Source organism: Crocodylus siamensis, chromosome 10, assembly GCF_052110815.1.
Source record: "Crocodylus siamensis isolate JL-2025a chromosome 10, ASM5211081v1, whole genome shotgun sequence".
Taxonomy (NCBI): Eukaryota; Metazoa; Chordata; order Crocodylia; family Crocodylidae; genus Crocodylus; species Crocodylus siamensis.
The window spans coordinates 39636821-39658833 of record NC_143404.1 but is presented as its reverse complement, the minus strand read 5'-3'; the positions used below and the strand labels follow the sequence as shown (position 1 = coordinate 39658833).

The 22013-nt window shown below is 48.7% G+C and overlaps 1 protein-coding gene across 2 annotated transcripts in view; it reads right to left on the bottom strand.

Annotated features, from left to right (window-relative positions):
• Positions 1 to 2556: 2556 nt before the first annotated feature.
• Positions 2557 to 22013, bottom strand: part of PCDH1 (protocadherin 1) — a 219122-nt gene continuing 199665 nt past the window's right edge. For both annotated transcript variants that reach the window (XM_090065274.1, XM_090065275.1), the window contains exon 5: positions 2557 to 7196. In XM_090065274.1, coding sequence (XP_089921400.1) covers positions 6814 to 7196 — 383 coding nt within the window. In that variant the 3' untranslated portion in view covers positions 2557 to 6813. The remainder of the gene's footprint in view (positions 7197 to 22013) is intronic.

Sequence of the window (22013 nt, the reverse complement as noted above, 5' to 3'; positions counted from 1 at the left end):
AAAACATTTAATAGAAGCAGCACTTTGGCTGCCATGGTTCCCTTGCTTTACCTGTGGCGGGTTAAGGCAGGGGCAGGCAAAATATGGCCCACAGTCTGGACTTGGCTTGCTAGCAGTTTTATCCAGCCTATGGGTGCCCACCAATTAATTGAACCCTGCCCAATCCACAGGGTTCATCCCCACCCTCCTGTGGAGGGCCCCAGCCCTGGCAAGCATGTACAGCTTCCAAGTGGGGCTGCTGCTGCCACTGCTGCAGCTGCCACAGGACCTGCTTAGTTTCCCTGGACTCCAGCAGCTCGTCCTGTGTCTCTGCTGCAGTAGTTGCTCTGGGCACCAGGTATGGAAGCTGCACCTGGGTGGGAATGTGAGGCATGAAGCTGGCAGGAGCACGGAGCCCTGTGCCCATGCCCAGCAGGGTGGTGGTAATGCTTGGGTGGGCAGGGAGTGGGTGTGGTTTGTGGGGTGTGAAGAGGGGAGGGGGAACCTCCCTACATGCCTTCCCTATGGCGCACAGCCCTGCCATTGCCAGCAGTGGCAGCTGTAGCAGACAACAGGCCCTTGGGGTGCTCATGGCCTAAATAGCACAGCTGCTGGGCAGCGCATGGCTCCAGCCAGTTCTGGAAGCTGCATGTTGCGGCAAGGAATGGAGTTAGGCTGCCCAACCTCTATCATGTGGGGCTCATGTGCAGTTACTGGGACATGCATGCCACCAGGGAGAAGCCCTGCATGATGAAGTCACCTGCTGTCACCATGTTAAGCTCACGGGACTCCACCGGAAGTGTTGGGGAGCCTTCCCTCCTGCTTCCTGGTAGAGTTGCATGAACTGCATGTTACTGCAAGGAGGGAGAAAAGCAGCTGGCTCCATCATGCAGGGCTTCCTCCTGGTGGCATACACATCCTGGGAGCTGGATATGAGCATGAGATATTGGTGGGCCAGACTGGCCCCTCTCCTTGCCACCATGTACAGATCCTGGATATGGCCAGAGCTGCATGCTGCCAGGAGGCAGTGCTTACACAGGCCACAGGTATCCCAAGGGCCTGCAGCTGCTGCCACTAGTAGCAGGGACTATTTTCCATGGGGGGGACATGTGGGGGGTCCCCACACCCCCCACCCTTCCTCACACCCCACAAACCACACCCACACCCTGCCCAGCTCCCCCACAACCTTCCTACATATACACATACCTACAGCCCCAACATACCCTATACCCCCACACACAACCACACTCCTTCACAAACCCCACCCCCACAACCCTCCCACATATATACACACCCATAGCCCCCAACATACTCTACACCCCACACATACAGCCACACTTCCTCACAAATCCCCACACACACACACACACACACACACACACACACACCATCCCCCATCATACACACAAATACACATTCCTAACCACATGCCACACTCCCACACACTGCCCCCCCAGCAATCTATAAGAGTAAGACTTTATTTTTGAGCTATTATGTAATCATCTCTATATACACTAGGCAAATGCATACAAATCAGGACAAAAATATTTTAAAATAAAATTAAAATACATTATAGTAGATATTTGATTTTTACTACAGGATTTGCTTTTTTCCTGGTTCCAAGATGGCATCCCCTATTCCCAAAAGCAGTACTTCTAGAGGCAAGGGGTGGGGGTGGACTGTTGATGGCAAAGGTCAGGGGTTGGGGGGGACTTCCAGGCCCAAGATGGTGACCAGGGGGCAGAGCAACTGTCAAGGGGCAGGGCTACCCTTGCGGCTCTCAACAGCTCGCCAAAACTCTTTAAGCAGCCAAAGTACTTGCCCACCCTTGGGTTAGGGTGTTATGTTTCAGATGTGTCAGTGTTGAAACCAGTCTTATGTAGAGTTTGTATAAGCTGGTTTGGGTAGGGACGATCCTAGCCCAGGCAGGAGGTTGGACTAGATGACCTCTGGAGGTCCCTTCCAGCCCTACTTCTCTATGACTCTATATGAGGGGCCAGGAAGAAAAGAGCAAGCTACAGGGTGTGTGGGTCAGCAAGATAGATGCTGGCCTGGACTGGAATAGGCCCTGACTTACAACTCTGTGATCCTTCTCTCAATACTGCACAAACTTCACAATTGCATATGCTCAGCCATGTGCATGTTTACATGTCTACACTTCTGGGGAAATAGAATTGCCAACTGTGTGTAAGTTGTGGAAAGGCACAATGGCAATGTCCTAGCACTTCAGGGGGTTTCTTGCTGCCCAGTTGGACATGTGAGCAATGAATGCACCCCAGGACTGCCAAGCATGTGGAAATTACCCAATCTGCCAAATGACATTGCTTGAGTCCCTTTTTTGCATTCTCTGCAAAGCATCATATTATACCTTTGGCTAACTCATTTTTGTAAGTACTGAAAGGTTCATGGCCTGGGCCAGGGGTGAGATCCTCTACTCAGTCCAGGGAAGAGTCTAGGGGAATTTATTTTTTCTTCGGAGCCCTAAGCTACTGGAGAGTTTCTTCTCCAAGAACCTTTAGAACATAGGGTAAGACACGACAAGACACAAACATGCCAGAAAAATCCAGGCACAGGCACCCAGGTTTTCACACTTTTATTGTAAAGCTTTGGGAAGGGTTAATTACAAGGGAGTTGATCATCTGACAGCTCAGCAAACAAACAGAACAGGAGAGAACAAAAAGGGGCTCACAACGGTGTCATGCTCACTGCTCCAAACAGAAAGAAATACAAGGGAATCAATTGTGCTCACAGCGCCTGGGGAAAATCAAACCCAAGGCCCAAAGCCTTCCCTGCACAGGGAAATGCATCACACATTGAGAGCAATACAACCTTAGCAAGAGGCATTGCCTTAGACATAGGTCACCATCTGAAAAATAGTTGGGTAATTTACTTTGCCATAGGATTTCTCCTTTAGAAAAGCTACACCTGCATGTACATAAAACTGTACAAAAAACAAGGCATCACAAGCAAGGAAATTAAATCTTGTATAAATAGAACCAACACCGAAGAGCTACAAAGGGGTCACTTGGATTCTTCCTAAGCAGCCCATCTGCTCCCTGGCTCCCACCTTTGGTTTTACCCCTTGGCTTGTCCTAGTGCAGTATAGATACAGTGAACCCCCTCCTCAGAGGCTCTGGTACCCCCAGATTCCTCCTTCACTGTGCTTGTCTAGACTGGAGCTTTCTCTCCCCCACATGCACAGAGGCGCTATCTTTCATTCTTATAGTTGTGCAAATGAGCTTCTCCCTGCCAGCATCTCCACCCTCTAGCAGGGCTGCAATCCTCAGCATGAACACCACCTTTGCCTCTGGACTGACTCCCAGCACCATTTTTGTCCTAATCCCAGGACCTGATCCCTTCACCATGATGCCAGTCACCAGTGCCATCTCTGTTCTTGCCCCACAGACAGATCTCCACTTACACCTGTGACCTGATCCAGGGGACTGATGCCTCTTACCATTTCTATGTTCCCCTCAGGAATCCTGGCAAGTGTCATTTCTGCTCTTGCCATGGGGGCCAGTTCCCAACACATCCTATGCCCTGGAAAATAGGTGTCACCTTTATCTCTGCCTTCATCCCCAGAACTGATCCTTAGTGGCAGGTCCACCCTTGTCCCAGGAACTGATCCCCAGCACCAATTCCTTACCTCATCCTGGGACCTGAGTTTTAGTGACAGCTCTGCCCTGATCTCTGAAGCTAATTTCCAGAGCTTATTCCCCCATGCTGATCCCCAACACCATCTCCACCCTTGTCTCTCAGACTAATCTCCAAAATGATCTCTGTTCTTGCCCTAGTAACATTTCTGCTCTCAGCTTGGGAGTCAGTCCCTTACACCTTGCCAGGGGGCGACTCCCAACATCATCTGTTTTCAGCCTCACCATCAGGGACAAATCCCTAGTAATACCTCTGCCTTGACTTTTCAGGGCAAATTCCTCATTCCCAAACTAGCCTGAGACGCACAATGGTTCAGACTGAGGGAGTTGTAATGATGCCTCAGGCAACCCCTGGTTCCCAAATCAAACTGAAGAGCCCTAAGCTCCAAGGCTCCTTCAGAACTACAGCCATCATGCAAGCCAGGTCCAGAGGAACCCCAGGCTCCATTTTATCTGTCTTGAAGGCTAATGTTCCTCAGCTCTGCACTAGGTAGTCTCCCGAGGAGTCCCTCTTCAGAGGGGATTGCTGCCACTAATCCCAGTCCAGGTGGGAGGAGTGAGCAGCTGAGTTGGCAGAGGAATCAAAGATCCTGGCCTACATGGCCAAATTGCACATTCTGCCCAGTTAGGCTCTGAAACTACAGAGCTAAAACAAGAACAAGTTTAAGTGACATGCTCAAGCAGCCAGGCCAGAGAGAGCATGGGCCCTCAAATACTACCACCACGGGGAAGGGTAAAACAGGAATGCCTTGATGGCCATGTGGAGGCCACCTATTTTCCCCATGGGACCATGGGAACATGTGTCCTGAATAGAGAAGAGTAATTAGAGGAGAGGCTAGGAGGAAGGTCCTGCCTCCTCCAAGTGGCACCTCTGTACATTTCAATGCTGAACAGTATGGTCCCTTGTCACATCACCTGGGGAAAGAAAAGAGTTGAGAACCAGGACACTGGGGGAGCAAGCAGGGCAGGGTGATTGGGAACCAGTCCTGCTGCCACCCTTCCATGTAGTTTTTTTACTTTTGGGTCATAATCTCCTTGGGAAAAACCTTGGCTCAGCTTGTATCCCTCTGTTCCCAAAGTCCTGAGGGTGGCTACATCAAGGAACTGACCACATTCCTACCACCCATGCCCAAAGCAAAAAGGGAAGAACGATTTAGTGAGAGACATACTGGATAATCAGTAGGGAAAAGAAGGTGCTGGAAGGGAAAGGCCCTTGATGCCATGGCTCTTAGCCCCTCAAAGATAACTGCAGAAATTTCATGGGAGTCTCAGATTCTCACTGACTGATGAGACAAGTATTACAATGCCCTCACACTGTGCCAGTAAAGCCTGTAGAGCTAACCACAAGTATCACATTAGAAAATATGCCTGCAGGCCACTGCCCATATACACAATGTCCCAACAAGGGTACACAGGGATCCCTCCTCCTTCCTCTCTCCCTATGTTTAAAGATCAAATAGAGACTAACAATGAAGAAAGGAGGCTGCTACCATTGGATTAACTCCCTAAGGAAGATCCTAACAATGAAAACTGCTGAAGAGAAAGGGAAGAACAATGATGCAGCACGCCCTGTCCCAGCTTCCCCAATAGAAAAGGAAGAAGGATTACTTAAAGGAAAATAAAGAATGAATTACCACCACCCTAGACAGAACTTCCCAGTTATCTGGAACTGGGATCAGGCCAGAGTTGGAGCAGTTATGAATGGGACAGAGACCAAATTAGCAGAACAGCTCCTAAGGCTCCAGAGGATGGGAGCTCAAAAATGAGGTCTATTGGCATACCCTGCTAGAGCTGACCAAACTAAAGACCACCTTTCTGGGTACCTGTTGGAGCTGTTATCATTCTGTCCCTCTACTGTATAATGTCTCACTGGATTTGGTACCCTGCAGAAGGAAGTTCAAATGATGTTGGCACTTGACCGGGCAGAGCCTGGGGACGGGCAGTAGGATGCCATGCCAGTGAGACTGGCCAGCCTTTGACACTGGAAGAGAAAGCGGAAGGCCTTGAGAGTGGCCCTATGGCCTAAGGGCAATGGGATTCCAGTGCCCAGGGACCCAACAGCCCCCAGCGTGACCCTGAGACAAAGCTCCTCTTCACAAAGGCAATGGTGGCTTACAGGCAGACATGTCAACGGTCAGATTCATGGCACAGATGTCCCCAGTGGAAGTTTCTTGCCCCAAAGGAGGTGCAAGATGACAGGCTGAGGTGCGATGGCCTGTGACATTTCCCCACCAGAAGAGCTATGCAAAGGGCTTCTACAGACAATGATGTAAATATTGAATGGGGCTCCCATTGCCTGCTCCTAGCTCTTTCAGCTTAAGCATTCATAGGGTATAGAGCCAAAAGAGACCACTCAATACAGACCCTGAATTCTGGCTCTACACAGTACCTGGGGACCTTAAAATCTGTGGGCACAGTGACAATGTCCAGAAAGAAGTCTCAGCTGAAAAAAATGTCAAGCTCTCACAATTCCACAGATAGGACATGGCTGCTGCCCTTCTCTTGCTCCTCAGTTGCTGTTTCAGGGACTAATCACATCTCTATTTACAATATAGAACAAGAGTGTGGGCTGGAAGCTGTGCTCCCATGTGCTCTTCCATGTGGCAAACCATTCAAAGCTGGAACTTGCTCCCTGTGGTTTGTTTTATTCAAATGTCTTTTGTTTCAAGGACAATAAAAGTTTAAATCAGGCAGACTTGAATGTCATTCCTAAGATTTATATTTACAGGAGTCTACAGTAAAGAGACAGGCAGCTTGCTCCCTGTGCGTGGAGACACACCTCTGTCCTGTGCCCCAGGAACTCCACCAGCTCTGCATGGACCTTTGGTAACTAAGCCCTTCACCTCAGCCATGTCCACTGCACTGGGAGCCCACCCAGCCATCCCTGACACAGCAATTCAGAGATGCACTCTCAAGTGCTCAGAAATTCCTTAGGTTTTTATCTGTTTACCTTCCCTCCCACCCCCCAAAAAAACAACCGAGTTAAAATGGTGGTCTTCTTCCCCTGCCCTGCCCTGCCCTCTATTCTCAGAACCCAGTTAGGGCTTCTTGCTCAGTGGGGTAGGAATTGGGGAACAACCTGGAGAACCGGCTGCAGGAGCGATAAAGCATTAAAGTTTCAAATGTTCCTCTGGACACTGGCCTCAGAAATGTGTTTGTTCCCTGCCCCTCAGGCTCAGCCTCACAGGTAGATCTCCCTCTTGGTGGTTTGGGATGAGGGGGTGGTGGCTGGTTGGAAGTCCGAGGTCTGGGTGAGAGGAATTTCCTCCATGGGGGAGTCCTTGCAGGGCTCATGGCTACTGTTGAAGGCACTGTACGTGGGGAGCAGACGGAGGTTGGCCATTTTGGTGCTGCGCTCTTCTGAGAGTCTGGGGCTGCCATTCCCAACTTGCTCTTGACTCCCTCGGTCTTGGTAAGGCACAAAGGTAGAGAGTTTGAGGGCGTTCTTGGGCCTGCGGTTTGGGGAGGATTGGCCAGGCATCCAGCAGGTGTCAGAGTGGCCGAACTCTGTGCATTCTCGAGTACAGGTCCCAGTCATGGCTACATCAGGCAGAGGCCGGAGATCTGTGGAGAATGGAAGTTAAAGCAAACTTAAATGAGCACAAGGTCCACAGGATAGAAAGCTGCTGTTGGAACAGTCCCCCAAGGCACTGTACTGTCCTACCCTCACCAAAGGTAAGCCCATGATACTCTTGGACCGCTTCACTGGTAGGGTTTCTGTGGGAACCTCTCACATGGTGGAAAGTATGGACTGCCATGGGTATCTTATGGACCCTTCCCATCTCGCTCCCAGCCCCCAGTCACAGAGAGTAACAACAATACTCCCAAGCGTTCACAGCCATGCTGCCCTGGTGGATTGGATAATCATACTAAGGAAGATCACCCAGAAGCTTAGCTGAAAAATATCCTTCCATGCCTGGAAAAAATGAGAACTGTGGTCAAGGTAGGTCCAATGCCATGCAGGGAGTCACTGCCTCAGGGAGGAATACAATTTGGGAATCCTGAATCCCAGCCCCCCCTCTTCAAGCTCACTGCCCCAACAGCCCCATTGTCCAGGATCAATTGGCTCCACAGCTGTGGACTGTACCTGCACTGCACCACCCAGGTAAGCTCTGCTGTGCACACTCTGCCCCCCATGCTGGCTCCTGGGACCTAGCGCCTAAGCAGCACCCCCCACATGTGTACACCCCCTACATCCACACCCCACATACAATATACAAGAGTAAGACTTTATTTTGAGCTATTATGCAATCGTCTCTATATAAGCTACTCAAAAAAAACCCCCAAATCAGGACAAATAATATTTTTTCAATAAAATTAAAATATGTTATAGTAGATATTTTAGCATGTGATTTGTTTTTAATCTATAATTTGTTAAATGATATCTTCTAAAAGATTTTGCGTATGTGGCCCTTGATAGCTCACCAAAACTCTTTAACCAACCAAAGTAATTGTCCAACCCTGCTTTAGCCCCAACAGTCTAGTATACTTTCCCAGGAAATGGGAGACACAGAGTCTAGGCCCCCCTCTTTCCTTTCCCTTGAGAGGATTTGACCCTGCTCCACTTCATAGATTTCATAGATTTCATAGACATCAGGGCTGGAAAGGACCTCAAGAGATCATCGAGTCCAGCCCCCTGCCCAAAGGGCAGGAAGTCAGCTGGGGTCATAGGATCCCAGCAAGATAAGCATCCAATTTACTCTTGAAGGTGTTCAATGTAGGTGCTTGAACCACCTCCGCTGGCAGACTGTTCCAGACCATGGGGGCTCAGACAGTAAAGAAATTCTTCCTTATGTCCAGCCTGAAACGGTCTTGCAGGAGTTTGTGACCATTCGACCTTGTCATCCCTTGGGGCGCTCTGGTGAACAAACGTTCCCCCAGATCCTGGTGGTCACCCCTGATAAACTTATAGGTGGCCATCAGATCACCCCTGAGCCTACGCTTTTCCAGGCTAAAGAGTCCCATGTCTCTCAGCCTATCATCGTAAGATCTGTTTTCCAGACCTCTGATCATGCATGTGGCTCTCCTGTGGACTCTCTCAAGCTTCTCCAAATCCTTTTTGAATTGTGGAGCCCAAAACTGGATGCAGTACTCCAGCTGCGGCCTCACCAAGGCCGAGTACAAGGGGAGAATGACGTCCCGGGATTTGCTCGAGAAGCATCTGTGGATGCAAGCCAGCATTTTGGTCGTTTTTATTAGCCGCAGCATTGCATTTCAGGCTCATGTTCATTTTGCGGTCAATGATGACCCCCAAGTCTCTTTCATCTGTAGTGCTATCCAACGTAGCACTGCCGAGCCTATAAGGATGCTGCAGGTTTTTCCTCCCAAGGTGGAGAACCTTGCATTTTTCGGTGTTAAACACCATCAGGTTCTCGTCCACCCATTTGCTGAGCTTGTCCAGGTCAGCCTGGATCACCCGCCTATCTTCTGGCGTGGATGCTTTGCCCCAAAGTTTGGTGTCATTGGCGAACTTGTCCAGTCCACTCCTGATTCCAATGTCCACATCATTAATGAAGATGTTGAACAGTATGGGTCCCAGGACAGAGCCTTGAGGGACCCCACTGGTCACAGGGCACCACGATGAATGACTGCCATCAATTACAACCCTCTGGGTCTGACCACGGAGCCAATTTCCCAGCCAGTGGATCGTGGTGGAGCCAAGGCCACAACTGGGCAGTTTGGCCAAGAGGTGATCATGGGATACCAGATCAAAAGCTTTTCTGAAGTCAAGATATATGACATCAATCTCTTCTCCCTCGTCCAGGTGATAGGTCACCTGGTCATAGAAGGAAATGAGATTGGTTAAACAAGACCTACCCGCAACAAACCCGTGCTGGCTATCCCTTAGGAAGTTAGCCTGGGCCAGTCCATCAAGGATGGCCTCCTTAATAAACTTCACTTGAACTTCAAAGAACACTGCTTTAACCACAACACCATGTCAGGCATTATGAATACTTTTCTCCAGTTCCCCTCTTGAAATCACCTCTCTGGGCAGTCAAGAAAGGAAACTACATGAGCTAGGAAAGAAATGACAGGTTTGAGGCTGTCCTCTCACTGGGGCAGAAGTTTCTCTATTCTCCATCAATTTAATCCAATGATTATTAAATACAAGGTGCAGGGGCTCAGCTTCAAGAGGAGAGCTATAAAGAATACTGGATAATGCCTGGCCTGTGACCAAAGCACTACACTAAGAAGTCAGTGTGTGGAATAAAATTTCAAACTGCCTCGTAGTGGAGGGTGGCGGAGGGGGCTATATCCTGGGTAAGTGCCAAAAACACTCTGCTATTGGGTCTAAAAATGCGCCCCCTCCCCTTGGGGATTTCCATGTACTTGCTCAGCCACTACATAGTCTCCAGTGCATGCTCAGTACCTGCATGGATATTTGCAAGTGCACATCGTATGGGTAACAGAATCACAGCCTGAAAACGCCATTTGGGTACATGAAGTGAAACAGAATTCTGTTCTAAGTCTGCCCTGATTTGCAGAGCCAGAACCACCATGACACATATTCTTTTGTCCCTTGATTATCCCCTCGATGAAAAACGGTCAGCACAAATGCTAATCAGTCACCACATTATCTCTGACCCTACAGTCAGTCAACCAGGATATAACTGGCCATGCTGTTATTGGGTACTTCTCAACTGTTTTCGAACTGGACGAGGTCACTGTGCCTCAAACCTATACCAACTGGGCCTTTGCAATGACAACATTTGCCCTTGTGGACAAGTTCAAACACATGGTGGACTCATGTCCATTTACAGTGCTACATGGTGGCTTTCAAGCTCTTCACACTGGCCTAAACTCCATATGCTAAACAAAATAAATAAATAAATCCCCTCCACGATTTACTGGGACATCAATGTAGCTCATGCCCATAATACCTCATAGAATTTAACAAATACAAACACTATGCCCCCTAACACCTACAGATGAGAGCAAACATATACATGATCCCCTACATACAGTGGCCCCCAATATGCCCAACACACATACCACAAACAGTGTACCAGACACACCTATTTTGCCACACCTAAAACTCTTCTACACGGTAAACCACGTATACACAAGCACACCTGCAATATACTACCCCATTTATCATCCTTCCTGATGCATTAAAGCACTGATACATATACTGTAAGTATACTCAGCCATGTATAAGTCTACCACACACTATACCACATACATACAACATGACTCACAAAATATAACCCTAAACAACTATCCCTTATACACCTTGTCCCAGACTCAAATTGTGCCATATAAATATACCTACATGCTACATAATAAACAAATTATACAATTGTAGCAGACTGAAGAGTAAAGCTCTGTGCTCCTTCCATGCCCCCTGGCAGAGCAGGGAACACAGAAACTGCTGGTTGTTGGGTTGGAGGGAAAACCCAGCCCAGACTAGATCATGGGGAAACTCCACATATAAATGCACTCACCTGAGGGTGTGGCTAAGTGGCAGCAGGCTGAGGGGCCCGCTGTCTGGGCAGAGAATGAAAGGCAGCTGTTGTCAACCAGAAGGAGGAAGTGAGAGGGAGCAGAGGCTCCCAGCTGCAGCACTCCCAGGCATGGGTGAGATGGCCCCAGCCTTTTCTGTTATTGTATATTTCTGTTAATTACTAGTGGGTGTAGGAGTGTAGGGATGGTGGAGCTCCCAGCCAGAGGTGCTCTTTTTAGTTTAAACACACAGGGCAACCAAACCATTAAGCCTGGGCAACCCTTAAAGGGACACGTGCCGATTTGGATGGCAACTACTGCAAGTGATAAATCATACCTGTGGGAGGATTAATTTTAATAACGGTGAACTGCCTCCTGTTAAATGAATTAAACTTACAGCAAGTCATGTCGGGTGAGAAAGACAGGAGGCAGCAGCACCCATAGGACAATCCTGGGTCAGGGTGGTAGCCAGGCCTAGGCACCTACCCGTAATGCGTCCACAGTTTGGTACACTGGCCAGCAAACAGTGACCCAGCTTAGATGGAGGGAATGCCAACCACCACAGAAAACATGGATACCTGGTGGCAGATGGAGGAGGGTTTGCTATGCCTCCTGCAGGGGTGGCCTGAGCAGATAGACAAGCCGATACAGTCCAGATGGGAAGAGAATGAGACCCACAAACTGCTGTTTACTCAGCAGCTGGCCTTGAATGAGTAGACCATAGATGCCACTGGGACACCAGGAGCCAGGACAGAGGAATTTTGCATGCCCTAGGAAGACCTGGAGGCATACCTTAAGGCTTTCAAGAGAATGGCAACAGCAGCAGTATGTGATAGAGGCAAGTAGGGCTATCAGCCGGGTTCTCTCCTGACAGACAAAGCTCAGGCAACTTAAAGGGCTCTTTCTCGAGAAGATGGGGACTACCAGAAGATGAAAGCAGCAATTTTGTATCAGTTGGAGGTATCCACAGAGAACTACAGGTTGAAATTTCACCAGAGAAAGATGCCGGAGGAGAAAAAACCTTGAACTTTACTACAGCTGCTTTGGCACCTGGCATGGAAGTGGTGAGACCTGAAAAACATAATGTAGAAGAGATACTCAACTTGATAGTTCTCAAGCAATTTATTGGGGACCAGGAGAAGAGAACCCAGAAGTGAGTGCAACTGCAGACAGAGATGCAGGCCCTGAAGATTAATGGAGGCCTATGCAGAAGCAGAAAAGAGCACAGAGAGAGACAAAAGCATAAAGCTTTATTAGCCATAGGAAGAGGAATAGCCGGAGGACCCGGTGGAGTAAAAGAAGGATGAGGTCGTGGTGAGGGAAGGCAGGATAGATGCTATAGTTGTGGAGAACTTGGCCACAGAGCAAGTCACTGCCCCCAGGCAAAAGGGGAACATTGGCCTCTAAAGGAGATACTGTATGCTAATAATAATGACAAAAAGGCTTTCAAGAAGCCAGAGCAGATGGACTGTAGTTTTTGTAAGGAGGGCCACTGAGGCCCACTAAGACCTGAAGTGCAAGTAGTTAGGAGCACAAATTCTCCATGCAGTAGTTGACACTGGTTGCTAGGGTTGTGTGAAACTTCTTCAGGTGTTTCATTTCAATGCATTTTGAGCTCAAAACAGTGAAACTGAAACAAACCAAAAGCCTTCGAAACAGCTTTGAAACGAAACAAGGGCATGCAAAACATTTCAAACGTTTTGAAACATTTTGAGTTTTAAAGCTGGACTTATTTCACTTCAGCACTGGTCCCAGCTTGCAGCAGCAGCCTGTCACCTGGTGCAGATCCAGGGGCCGTTCCAGTGGTGCAGGCCCCCGAATCTATGCGCTGGATGACAGCATGCTGTTGTTGCTGACTGGGGCTAGTGGCAACACTGATCTTCCCAGTGCTGGGTACGGGCTGCACCCAGTGCTGGCAGCCTCCTTTCATCTGGCAGGCAGATTGGGGGTCTGCCCGCCCCCCTGGGAGGGCTGCAGGGCTGTGCTGGACTCCTCACAGGGGTGCAGGCCCCTGATCTGGCTGCCAGATGACAGGAGGCTGTTCCTGTCACCTAGGACTGGCACTAGGCGCAGCCTGCACCCAGCGGAGGGGAAGATTTGTGCTGCTGCTGGCCCCAGGTGGCAGAACCAGCCTCCTGACATTCAGCAGGCAGACTCGGGGCTGCCTATACCCCTAGGAGGAGTCTGGCACAGCCCCTGCAGCCCTCCCAGGGCTGCGGGTGGACCCCTGATCTGCCTGCTGGATGACAGGAGGTTGCTGCTGCCGGCTAGGGCCAGCAGCACCAATCTTCTCCATGCTGGGTGTGGGCTGCGCCCAGTGCCGGTCCCAGCTGGCAGCAGAAGCCTCCTGTCATCCGACAGGCAGATGGACGGTCTGCCTACACCCTCGGGAGGGCTGTGGGGTTCTGCTGGACTCCTCTTGGGGGTGCAGGCCCCCAATCTGCCTGCTGGATGGCAGGAGGCTGCCACCGACAGCAAGTGACAGTTTTGCTTGTCAACACCTTGAGGTGCGGTTTCCCAAAAACCTCTGCACCTTGAAACTTGGCAGGCTTCATTTCCTCAGAAGGAGCTACCATCCCTGCAAGTCTCATCTGAATGAGGCAAGAAATGATAAAATTATAGACAGTTTCATGCTTCCTCATTATAGTCTATGGGCTAAACGTTGAAACAGTATTAAAACAGTGAAACAGTTTCGACAAAATGAACCGCAACAGTACTTTTGAAAAGAAATGAAACTTGAAATGAAACATTGAAATGCAAGTCAAAGCAGAATGGTGCTGTTTTGCACAGTCCTACTGGTTGTACCCAGACCATGGTGCAAACCTCCCTAATCCTGGCTGGCATCAGGGAACCAAGTGGGGCAATAACAATGATATGCTTACATGGGGACACCACAGCCTACAAGTGGTGGAGACTCCATTTAACAGTGCAGGGGAAGACCCACAACCTGCCAGTAGGGTTTTTCATGTGTTTGCCAAATCCCATGATATGAGGAAGTGATTGGCCATTTATGAAAGAACCTCCAAGAGACAGCTGCCAAACCAAAAGTATTGAAAATCATACAGCCTTGTTGCTGGCCAGATGAGGGGCTGACAGAACAGAAAGAAGAAGCAGAGGGTTTAGGGGAAAATGCCAAGGAGCCCCTGGATATCCAGTACCTGATTGGGCTGGGACAGATCTGGGTGAACCAGTGGCAGGAAGATGCATTTTGGCATGTTTATGAAAGCAATGTGGCCAGCTGGAATGTAGAAGTCCTGCAACCAGAGCTTATGGAGCAGAAGCCACAGTTCGAGGTAAGGAATGACATCCTGTATAAGACTGACAAGGAGGAAATGAGATGACTCAGACATTAGTACCCCAAAATTGATAGATACATAGATGTTAGCATTGGAAGGGACCTCAGTAGATCATCAAGTCCAACCCCTGTCCTGAGTAGCAAAGAGCACTGGAGTTAGATGACCCCAGCTAGGTGCTTGTCCAGTCTCCTCTTGAAGACCCCCAGCATAGGGGAGAGCGCCACCTCCCTTGAAAGCCCATGCCAGATTCTGGCAACCCTTACGGTGTAGAATTTCTTTTTAAAGTCCAGCCTAAATCTGCTGTCTGTCAATTTGTGGCCATTGTTCCTAGTTACTCCAGGGGATGCCCTAGTAAATAGAGCATCTCCTATTTCCTGCTGCCCCCCCTCCAATGAATTTATAGGCAGCCACAAAATCACCTCTCAGCCCTCTCTTGCAAAGGCTGAAGAGATCTAGGTCCCTCAGCCTCTCCTTGTAGAGCCTTGTCTGCAGGCCTCTGACCTTCCTCTGAACCCTCTCAAGATTCTCCGCATCCCCCTTGAAGTCTGGTACCCAAAAGTGGACGCAGTACTCCAACTCCAGCCTGACCAGTGCTGCATAGAGGGGAAGCATAAACTCCTTGGATCTGTTAGTCATGCGTCTGCTAAGGCATGATAAAGTGCAGTTAGCCTTGTTCATCACTTTGTCACATTGACAACTCAAGTTCATCTTGGAGTCAACTATGCTTCCAAGATCCTTTTCTGCTGCTGTGCTGCTGAGAAGGTCATCCTCCAGCCTGTAAGTGTGTTGGTGGTTCTTTTTCCACTTGCCTTGGTTGAACTGCATCCTATTTCATCTTCCCCATTTTTCCAACCTGTCCAGATCTGCCTGGATCCATTTCCTGTCCTCTGGTGTGTTAACTTTGCCCCATAATTTGGTATCATCTGCAAACTTGAACAGAGTGCTCTCCACGGCCTTGTCCAAGTCACTGATGAAGACACTGAACAGCACCAGGCCAAGGACTGAGCTTTGCAGGACTGCACTACCCACATCTTTCCAGGTCGATTTCAACCCATCCACTACCACCCTCTGGGTATGACCCCCTAAGTCAATTTGCCACCCACCTTACCATGTAATCATCTGCATCACAGTCTGTCAGTCTATTTATGAGAACAGAATGAGATACCATATCAAAGGCCTTCTTAAAGTCTAGGTAGATGACATCTACCTTGACTCCTGCATCTAAGCATATTGTGACCTGGTCATAAAAAGAAACAAGATTAGTCAGGCAGGATCTACCTGCAATGAATCCATGCTTATTTCCTTTCAGCATTATTTCCCCTACTGGGCTCACACAAATGTGATCCTTAATGATTTTTCCCAGTTTTTCCAAGGATAGAGATGAGACTAGCTGGCCTATAGTTTCCCGGGTCTTCCCTCCTCCCCTTCTTGAAAATAGAAACCACACTAATTCTTTCCAGTCCTTTGGGACCTGACCGGAGCACCATGAGTGCTTGAGCAGCCATGCCAGCAAGACACTGGCCAATTCTTTTACCCTTGGATGAATTTCATCTAGGCCCACTGATGTAAACACATCCAACCCCTCCAACTGCCCCTTCACTAAGTCTGCACTAACAGTTGGTGGGCTGGTGTCCCTCCTGTGTCTATCTGTGATCCAACTGGGAGATTTGTCTTGGTCTGGGTCTAGAAATACAGCTGCAAAGAACTCACTGAAGATCTCAGCTTTGTCCCCCTTCTCTGTCACCAATTGCCCTAGTTTGTCCTGTAGGGGTCCTATGCTACCCTGGGCCTTCTTTTTGCTCCCTATATACCTGAAGAAGGACTTTTTGTTGTCCTTAATTTTTGTCACCAGCCTAAGTTCTAATCCTGCTTTGGCCTTCCTAACTGATTCCCTGCAAGTGTGAGCCAGGGAGGTATACTCCTCCTTGGTAGCTACCCCGTTTCCACAGCCTGTATACCTCTTCCTTTGCCCTTAGGCTTTCCTGGACTTCCCTGTTCAGCCAAAAGGACTTCTTGGCCCCTTTGCCCCCTTTTATTTGCAATGGGATTGTCTCCTGTGCCCATTGGATCGCTCCCTTGAGGAACGACCACCCTTCCTGGACCCCCATTTCACCAACGCTCTTGAGCCTTAACACCTCACTAACTAATCTCCTGAGCACACTGGAGTTAGCCTTTCTGAAGTCTAACACTTCAGCCCTGCTAGTTAGTTTACCCACCCTTTGCCAGATAGTGAATTCAATGAATCAATGGTCACTATCCCCTAGGTTACCTTGAACCTGCAGATTCCTCACCAGGTCATCCCCTGGTGGAGAAGTTATATGAAGTCATTGTTACATGTAGCCCATACCCTACCATTGGGAGGGCACTTGGGAAGAGACAGGATGGAGCTCACCTGCTAAAACAGTTCTTTCAGCCAGGTATACAAGGAAGTAGAACAGTTTGTGAGGGGTGCCCAGCCTGCCAAAAAGTATTGTCAGTGCAACCTCCTCAAGCGCCAATTATCTCAATGCCAATAATTGGAAAGCCATTTGAAAGGATCAGACTCAACATTACAGGGCCAGTCCCCAGATGCACAGCAGGGTATCAATATGTTTTAGTGATCATGGATTATGCTACAAAGTACCCAGAAGTGATACCAATATGATCAGTGGTGACCTCTTAGGTAGCCTCAGAATTGATTAAGTGGATCTCCTTACTAGGACTGCCCCAAGAGACTTGAATGGATCAGGGGACTAATTTTATGTCCAGCATAATGCTGGGCTTGTGTACTATGCTCCATATCAAGCAGTTGTGTACCACCAGATATCACCCTCAAACAGATGGCCTAATATAGAGATTTAACAGACTCTTAAGGGGATGATAAGGGCTACCATTCAGGGTGACCCCTGCAACTGGAATTAGGTTCTGGTCCCATTATTGTTCACAGTAAGGGAAGCCCCACAAGCTTCAATTTGGTTTTCTCCATTTGAATTAGTGTATGGTTACCAGCCCTGAGGCTTCCTAGATATAATCAGGGAAGGCTGAAAGAGTCAGGCAAGTGGGGTGACCACGATTCCAAACTATGTGGTACAGTTATGGGAAAATATACACAACGCGCAGCAGCTGGCACAAGATAATTTATGAAAATCCCAAGACAAAGGGAAAACTATGATCGCAGGACACAAGAGTGAGATCTAGTGGTGGGTGAGCAGGAGCTTGCGATACTCCCAGACAAGGGAAGCAAGCTATTCTGCTGATGGCAAGGCCCATCTGAAGTGATTTGTAAGGTGGGTCCCATGGACTATAAGGTGTGTCATCTGGCATAGAAAGAAGGAGCTCCAGGTCTACCACATTAACCTTCTGAAGAAATTGAAAAATTAAGAAGGATGGCTGATGGCTCTGTATCCAGATTCCCTGGAGCTGGAGTCTCTGGAGGAGTGGACAGTGGGGAAAAAGGAGTGTCCTTGTGTACTCATGAGGGCACACCTTACATAGGAGCAGTAGGGGCAGTTAAGACAGTTGGTAAGGATGTTCAATGATGTATTTAGCCTGGCTTGGCTAGGGGAGCCGTACACAAGATCAAGTCCCTGGTGGGCCAGGTAGTATGGTATGGGAGCACTGGGAATAATTGTTCCAGGGTCTCCACAACAAGATAAAAAGCAAGATTGAACAGATGTTGGTAAAGAGAATTATTAGGGATTCAAGAAGTCAATGGTAAAGCCCATTAGTGGTAGTGGCAAAGCAGGATGGGTCCCTGATGCTATATGTGGATTTCAGGAAGGTAAATGCAATGGCCCAATTTGATGCTTTTCCCATGTCATGGGACAATGAAATGCTCAAGAAGATAGGCATGGCCAATTATATCCAAGTTAGACCTAACCAGAGGCCACTGGCAAATACCCATGGCACTGGAGGATTGTGAAAAGAAGGCCTTCAGGACTCCGTGGGGTTTGTTTGGGTTTCAGATAATGCCATTTGGCTTCCATAGAGCAGCAGCAATGTTCCAATGTTTCATGGACCAGATCCTGATCGCACACCAATCAAGGGCCACGGCTTACGTTGATTATGTTATTCAATTCTTAAATCACTGGCAATAACATCCAGAACACCTGAGGGTTAAATTGGGTGAACTAGGAGTGGCTGGCCTTACTGACAATCTTTGCAAGTGTGCCCTAGGACAGGAGGAAATGAAGTACCTGGGATGTCTGGTAGGACAAGGCAAGATAAAGCCCCTTATGGATAAGATGGAGGCCCTAAGAACATATAAAGTCCCTTAGACAAGGAAACAGGTAAAGTCTTTTTTGGGGCTGGCAAACTACTATCATAAGGTTATACGCCATTTCTCTGAGCTGATAGCTCCCTTGATGGACCTGATGAAGGGACAAGGAACCAAGCCTGTGGTGTGGACTCAAGAAATGCAACGAACATTTGAGAAAGTCGAAGTGGCTTTATACAAAGAGCTCACTAACTTCACACCAGACTCTAGTAGGCCTTTCTCCTTACAGACGGATGCCTTAGAAATAGCCCTTGGGGCCATCTTAGCACAGAGGTGCCAAGGCAGGGATTTTACCAATAGCATATACCAGCTGAAAGTTGCAAAAGAATGAGTTGCAAAAGTATTCCAGCACTGACTGAGAATGTTTAGTGATCAAACGGGGGGTATTGAAGTGCTCCAATATTATCTTCTAGGAAGAGAGTTCAAGCTAGACCATGAGCCCTTAAAATGGCTACAAATGACAAAGTCAGATAATGCTCACCTAATGTGGTGGTCCTTGGTTCTACAGCCTTATAAATTCCAGGTAGAGCACAGGCCAGGGATGGAACATATAGTCACTAACTTCTTCTCATGTATCCATGAAGAAGAGCAGCAAAACCACAACGTGTGAGGATTTTCCAAAGACAGAAAGAGAGAAGATGACAAAAGATGGACATTACAATGGTGAGTGAGGGGTTGCAAAATTTAGCATGGGGGGAATGTACCCCTCCCTCAGACCCCTCCATGCCCTGCAGCATGGAGCAAACACAGAAACTGCCGGTTGCTGGGTTTACAGAAAACCCGGCCTAGACTAGATTATGGGGAAACCCCACACACAAATGAACTCACCTGGGGGTGAGAGGCCAGCAGATTGGTTGTCAATTGTCTGGACAGAGAATGAAAGGAAGCTGTTGCTGACTGGAAGGAGCCGAGAGGGAGTGGATGCTCCCGGCTGTAGTGCACCTAGGCATGGGTAAGAGGGGCAAATGGTCCCAAGCTTTTCTGTTAATTACTAGTGGGTGTGGAGGGAGTGCAGGGGTGGTGGAGTTCCCAGGCACTGGAACGAGTGAGTCTGGCCAGACCTTAAAGGGACAGACCCCAATTTTGATGGTGACTACTGCAAGTGATAAATCCTACCTGCGGGAGAATTACGTGTAATAATGGTGAACTGCCTCCTGTTATGTGAATTAAACTTACAGCAAGTCAAGGTGGGCAAGAAAGACAAGAGGCAGCAGTAGCTATAGGACAATCCTAGTTAGGGTAGAACTCAGGCCTGGGCACGTACCCCTGATGTACCCACAACCATACACAAACTGCCACGCACAGTAATTTCCACTGCACCAGTGGTGCTCAATTTTCCAAGCCAATGGGCCAGATGAATGGCATGGGATTAGTCTGTGGGTAAGATTGGGCCCTGCGTGCCAGGACTGAGATAAACACTCCCTCTGCGTGGCCCTGCATGCCTAGATCAGGCCATGTTCTGCCTTGACTGGACTCCATATGCTGGATTCTGGCCCTGGGGCCCTATGCCACCCCTTCTTGGCCCTGTGTGCCAGGAGCAGGCCCCATGCTGCCCCTGCCTGGCCCCACATTTGGAAATGGGGCTCCACATTGGCTCAGCTGGCTCCTGTGCACTAGAATTGGGCCCTGGGGCTGCATGATGCCCCCACCCGGTTCTGAGTGCTGGGATCAGGCCTTAGAACCCTGTACTACCGCTGCCTGGCCCCATGGGCTACAATTGGGCTCTAGCACCATGCACCACCTCTATTCTGCCCTGGGGCCCTGGGACCCCATACCATCCCCACACACAGAGAATGGACCCCACACTGCCTCCACCCAGCCCCATATTCCAGGATCAGGCCCTGGATCCCTGTGCCACTCCCACTTGGCCCCATGCCCTACGATCAGAACTGGGGCACCATGCCATCTCTTCCCAGCTCTGCCTGCTAGGATTGGAATCAAATTTCCCTGGACACAGGGCCATGCTATCTGGCCCAGAAGGCTTCCCACAGGTCCATAAATTTGGTAGTAGGGGCTTCTGCTCCCCTGTCACCAAATTTTCAGACTGTGGAGAGTCCTGCATGCTGGATGAAACAATTCCAAGGGCCAGAACTGGCCTGCAACCTGGGGGTTGAGCACCACTGAAGTACACAATATTGCATATACAGGTTTTCTTTGCTTTATGCAGTAGATGCATTTCTGGAAAACTGTACATAACTCAGATTTGCATAAAGGGAACCTAGTTTATAAGGTAACAAATAGGGATATATTCCCATGGTGGTGAGTGGGGCTGGGAAGGGGTTGCATGGGGTAGGGAGATGCAGCCCCCCAGCCCGCAGTCGTCCTGGGGTGCGCGTAGCAGCAAGACCCATGCTTCCCTGTCTTGCGCCCTGCACCCACTGACAGTTCCCTACGCTTTGCTCCCTGCTGCAGCTGCCCGGGAGCAGCTGACGCCACCTGCCTGCAGCCACTGGGGTATGCTGCACCCCTCCCCCTGCCCCTTCCCTTACAGACTTACCTTGCATATAATGAATTTACCTTGCATTTAATGAATTTTGGGTGTAAAAAGGCTCATTGCATAAGAGCAAAATTGCATATACAGAACCTGCATAAAATGAGGTAAACCTGTATACCTTAAACAACACACACATTAGAACCCCAGCCGAGTATGCCACATACGCATCACATCACCAAGAATACCTCCTGCACATGCTTTAACTCACAGATACTTTATCATGCCCCCATAATATATCCATTTACACACCCTACACAGTATACAACCACCCTTCACAGTATACAACGTACATGAAGACTCCACCACACAAATACACCCTTACAGTATACCACACACGCTATACTTGCAAAATATACAGATAGTACTCCCTCCACACAATATACCTAATGCATGTCTTCCAAATGCATACCAAATGCATATCTTCATATATTATTCTGTACATATACTACGGGCAACACTTTATTCCACACACAAATTATATTGAACATATTAACCCCAGTTATGGCACATACTTACAATACCACAGAATATATACCGCCACACTTACAAGATACACATGTAAATACTTACACACTACACAACAAAAAGCAAAGGTCATTCACAGTATACAAACACACTATATCATGCATGTTGACTTTAGCAGACAAAATGTCTGCTAAACCCAGAGATGGTGTTGAAGACGCTCAGAATTATTATCTTGGAGGACTTCAACATCTATGCTGAGGCCAGCTCTTCAGTGATGGAATGGAACTTCAGGGCTTCTCTGTTAACCACGGAGCTGGATAGTAATTGGGCTGACCCATGAGATGGAGCACATGCTGGACCTACTAGTTTGTACCTAAGTAGATAAAACACTAGATAGATACAACAAGTATGTTTTGAAGAAACCTTGT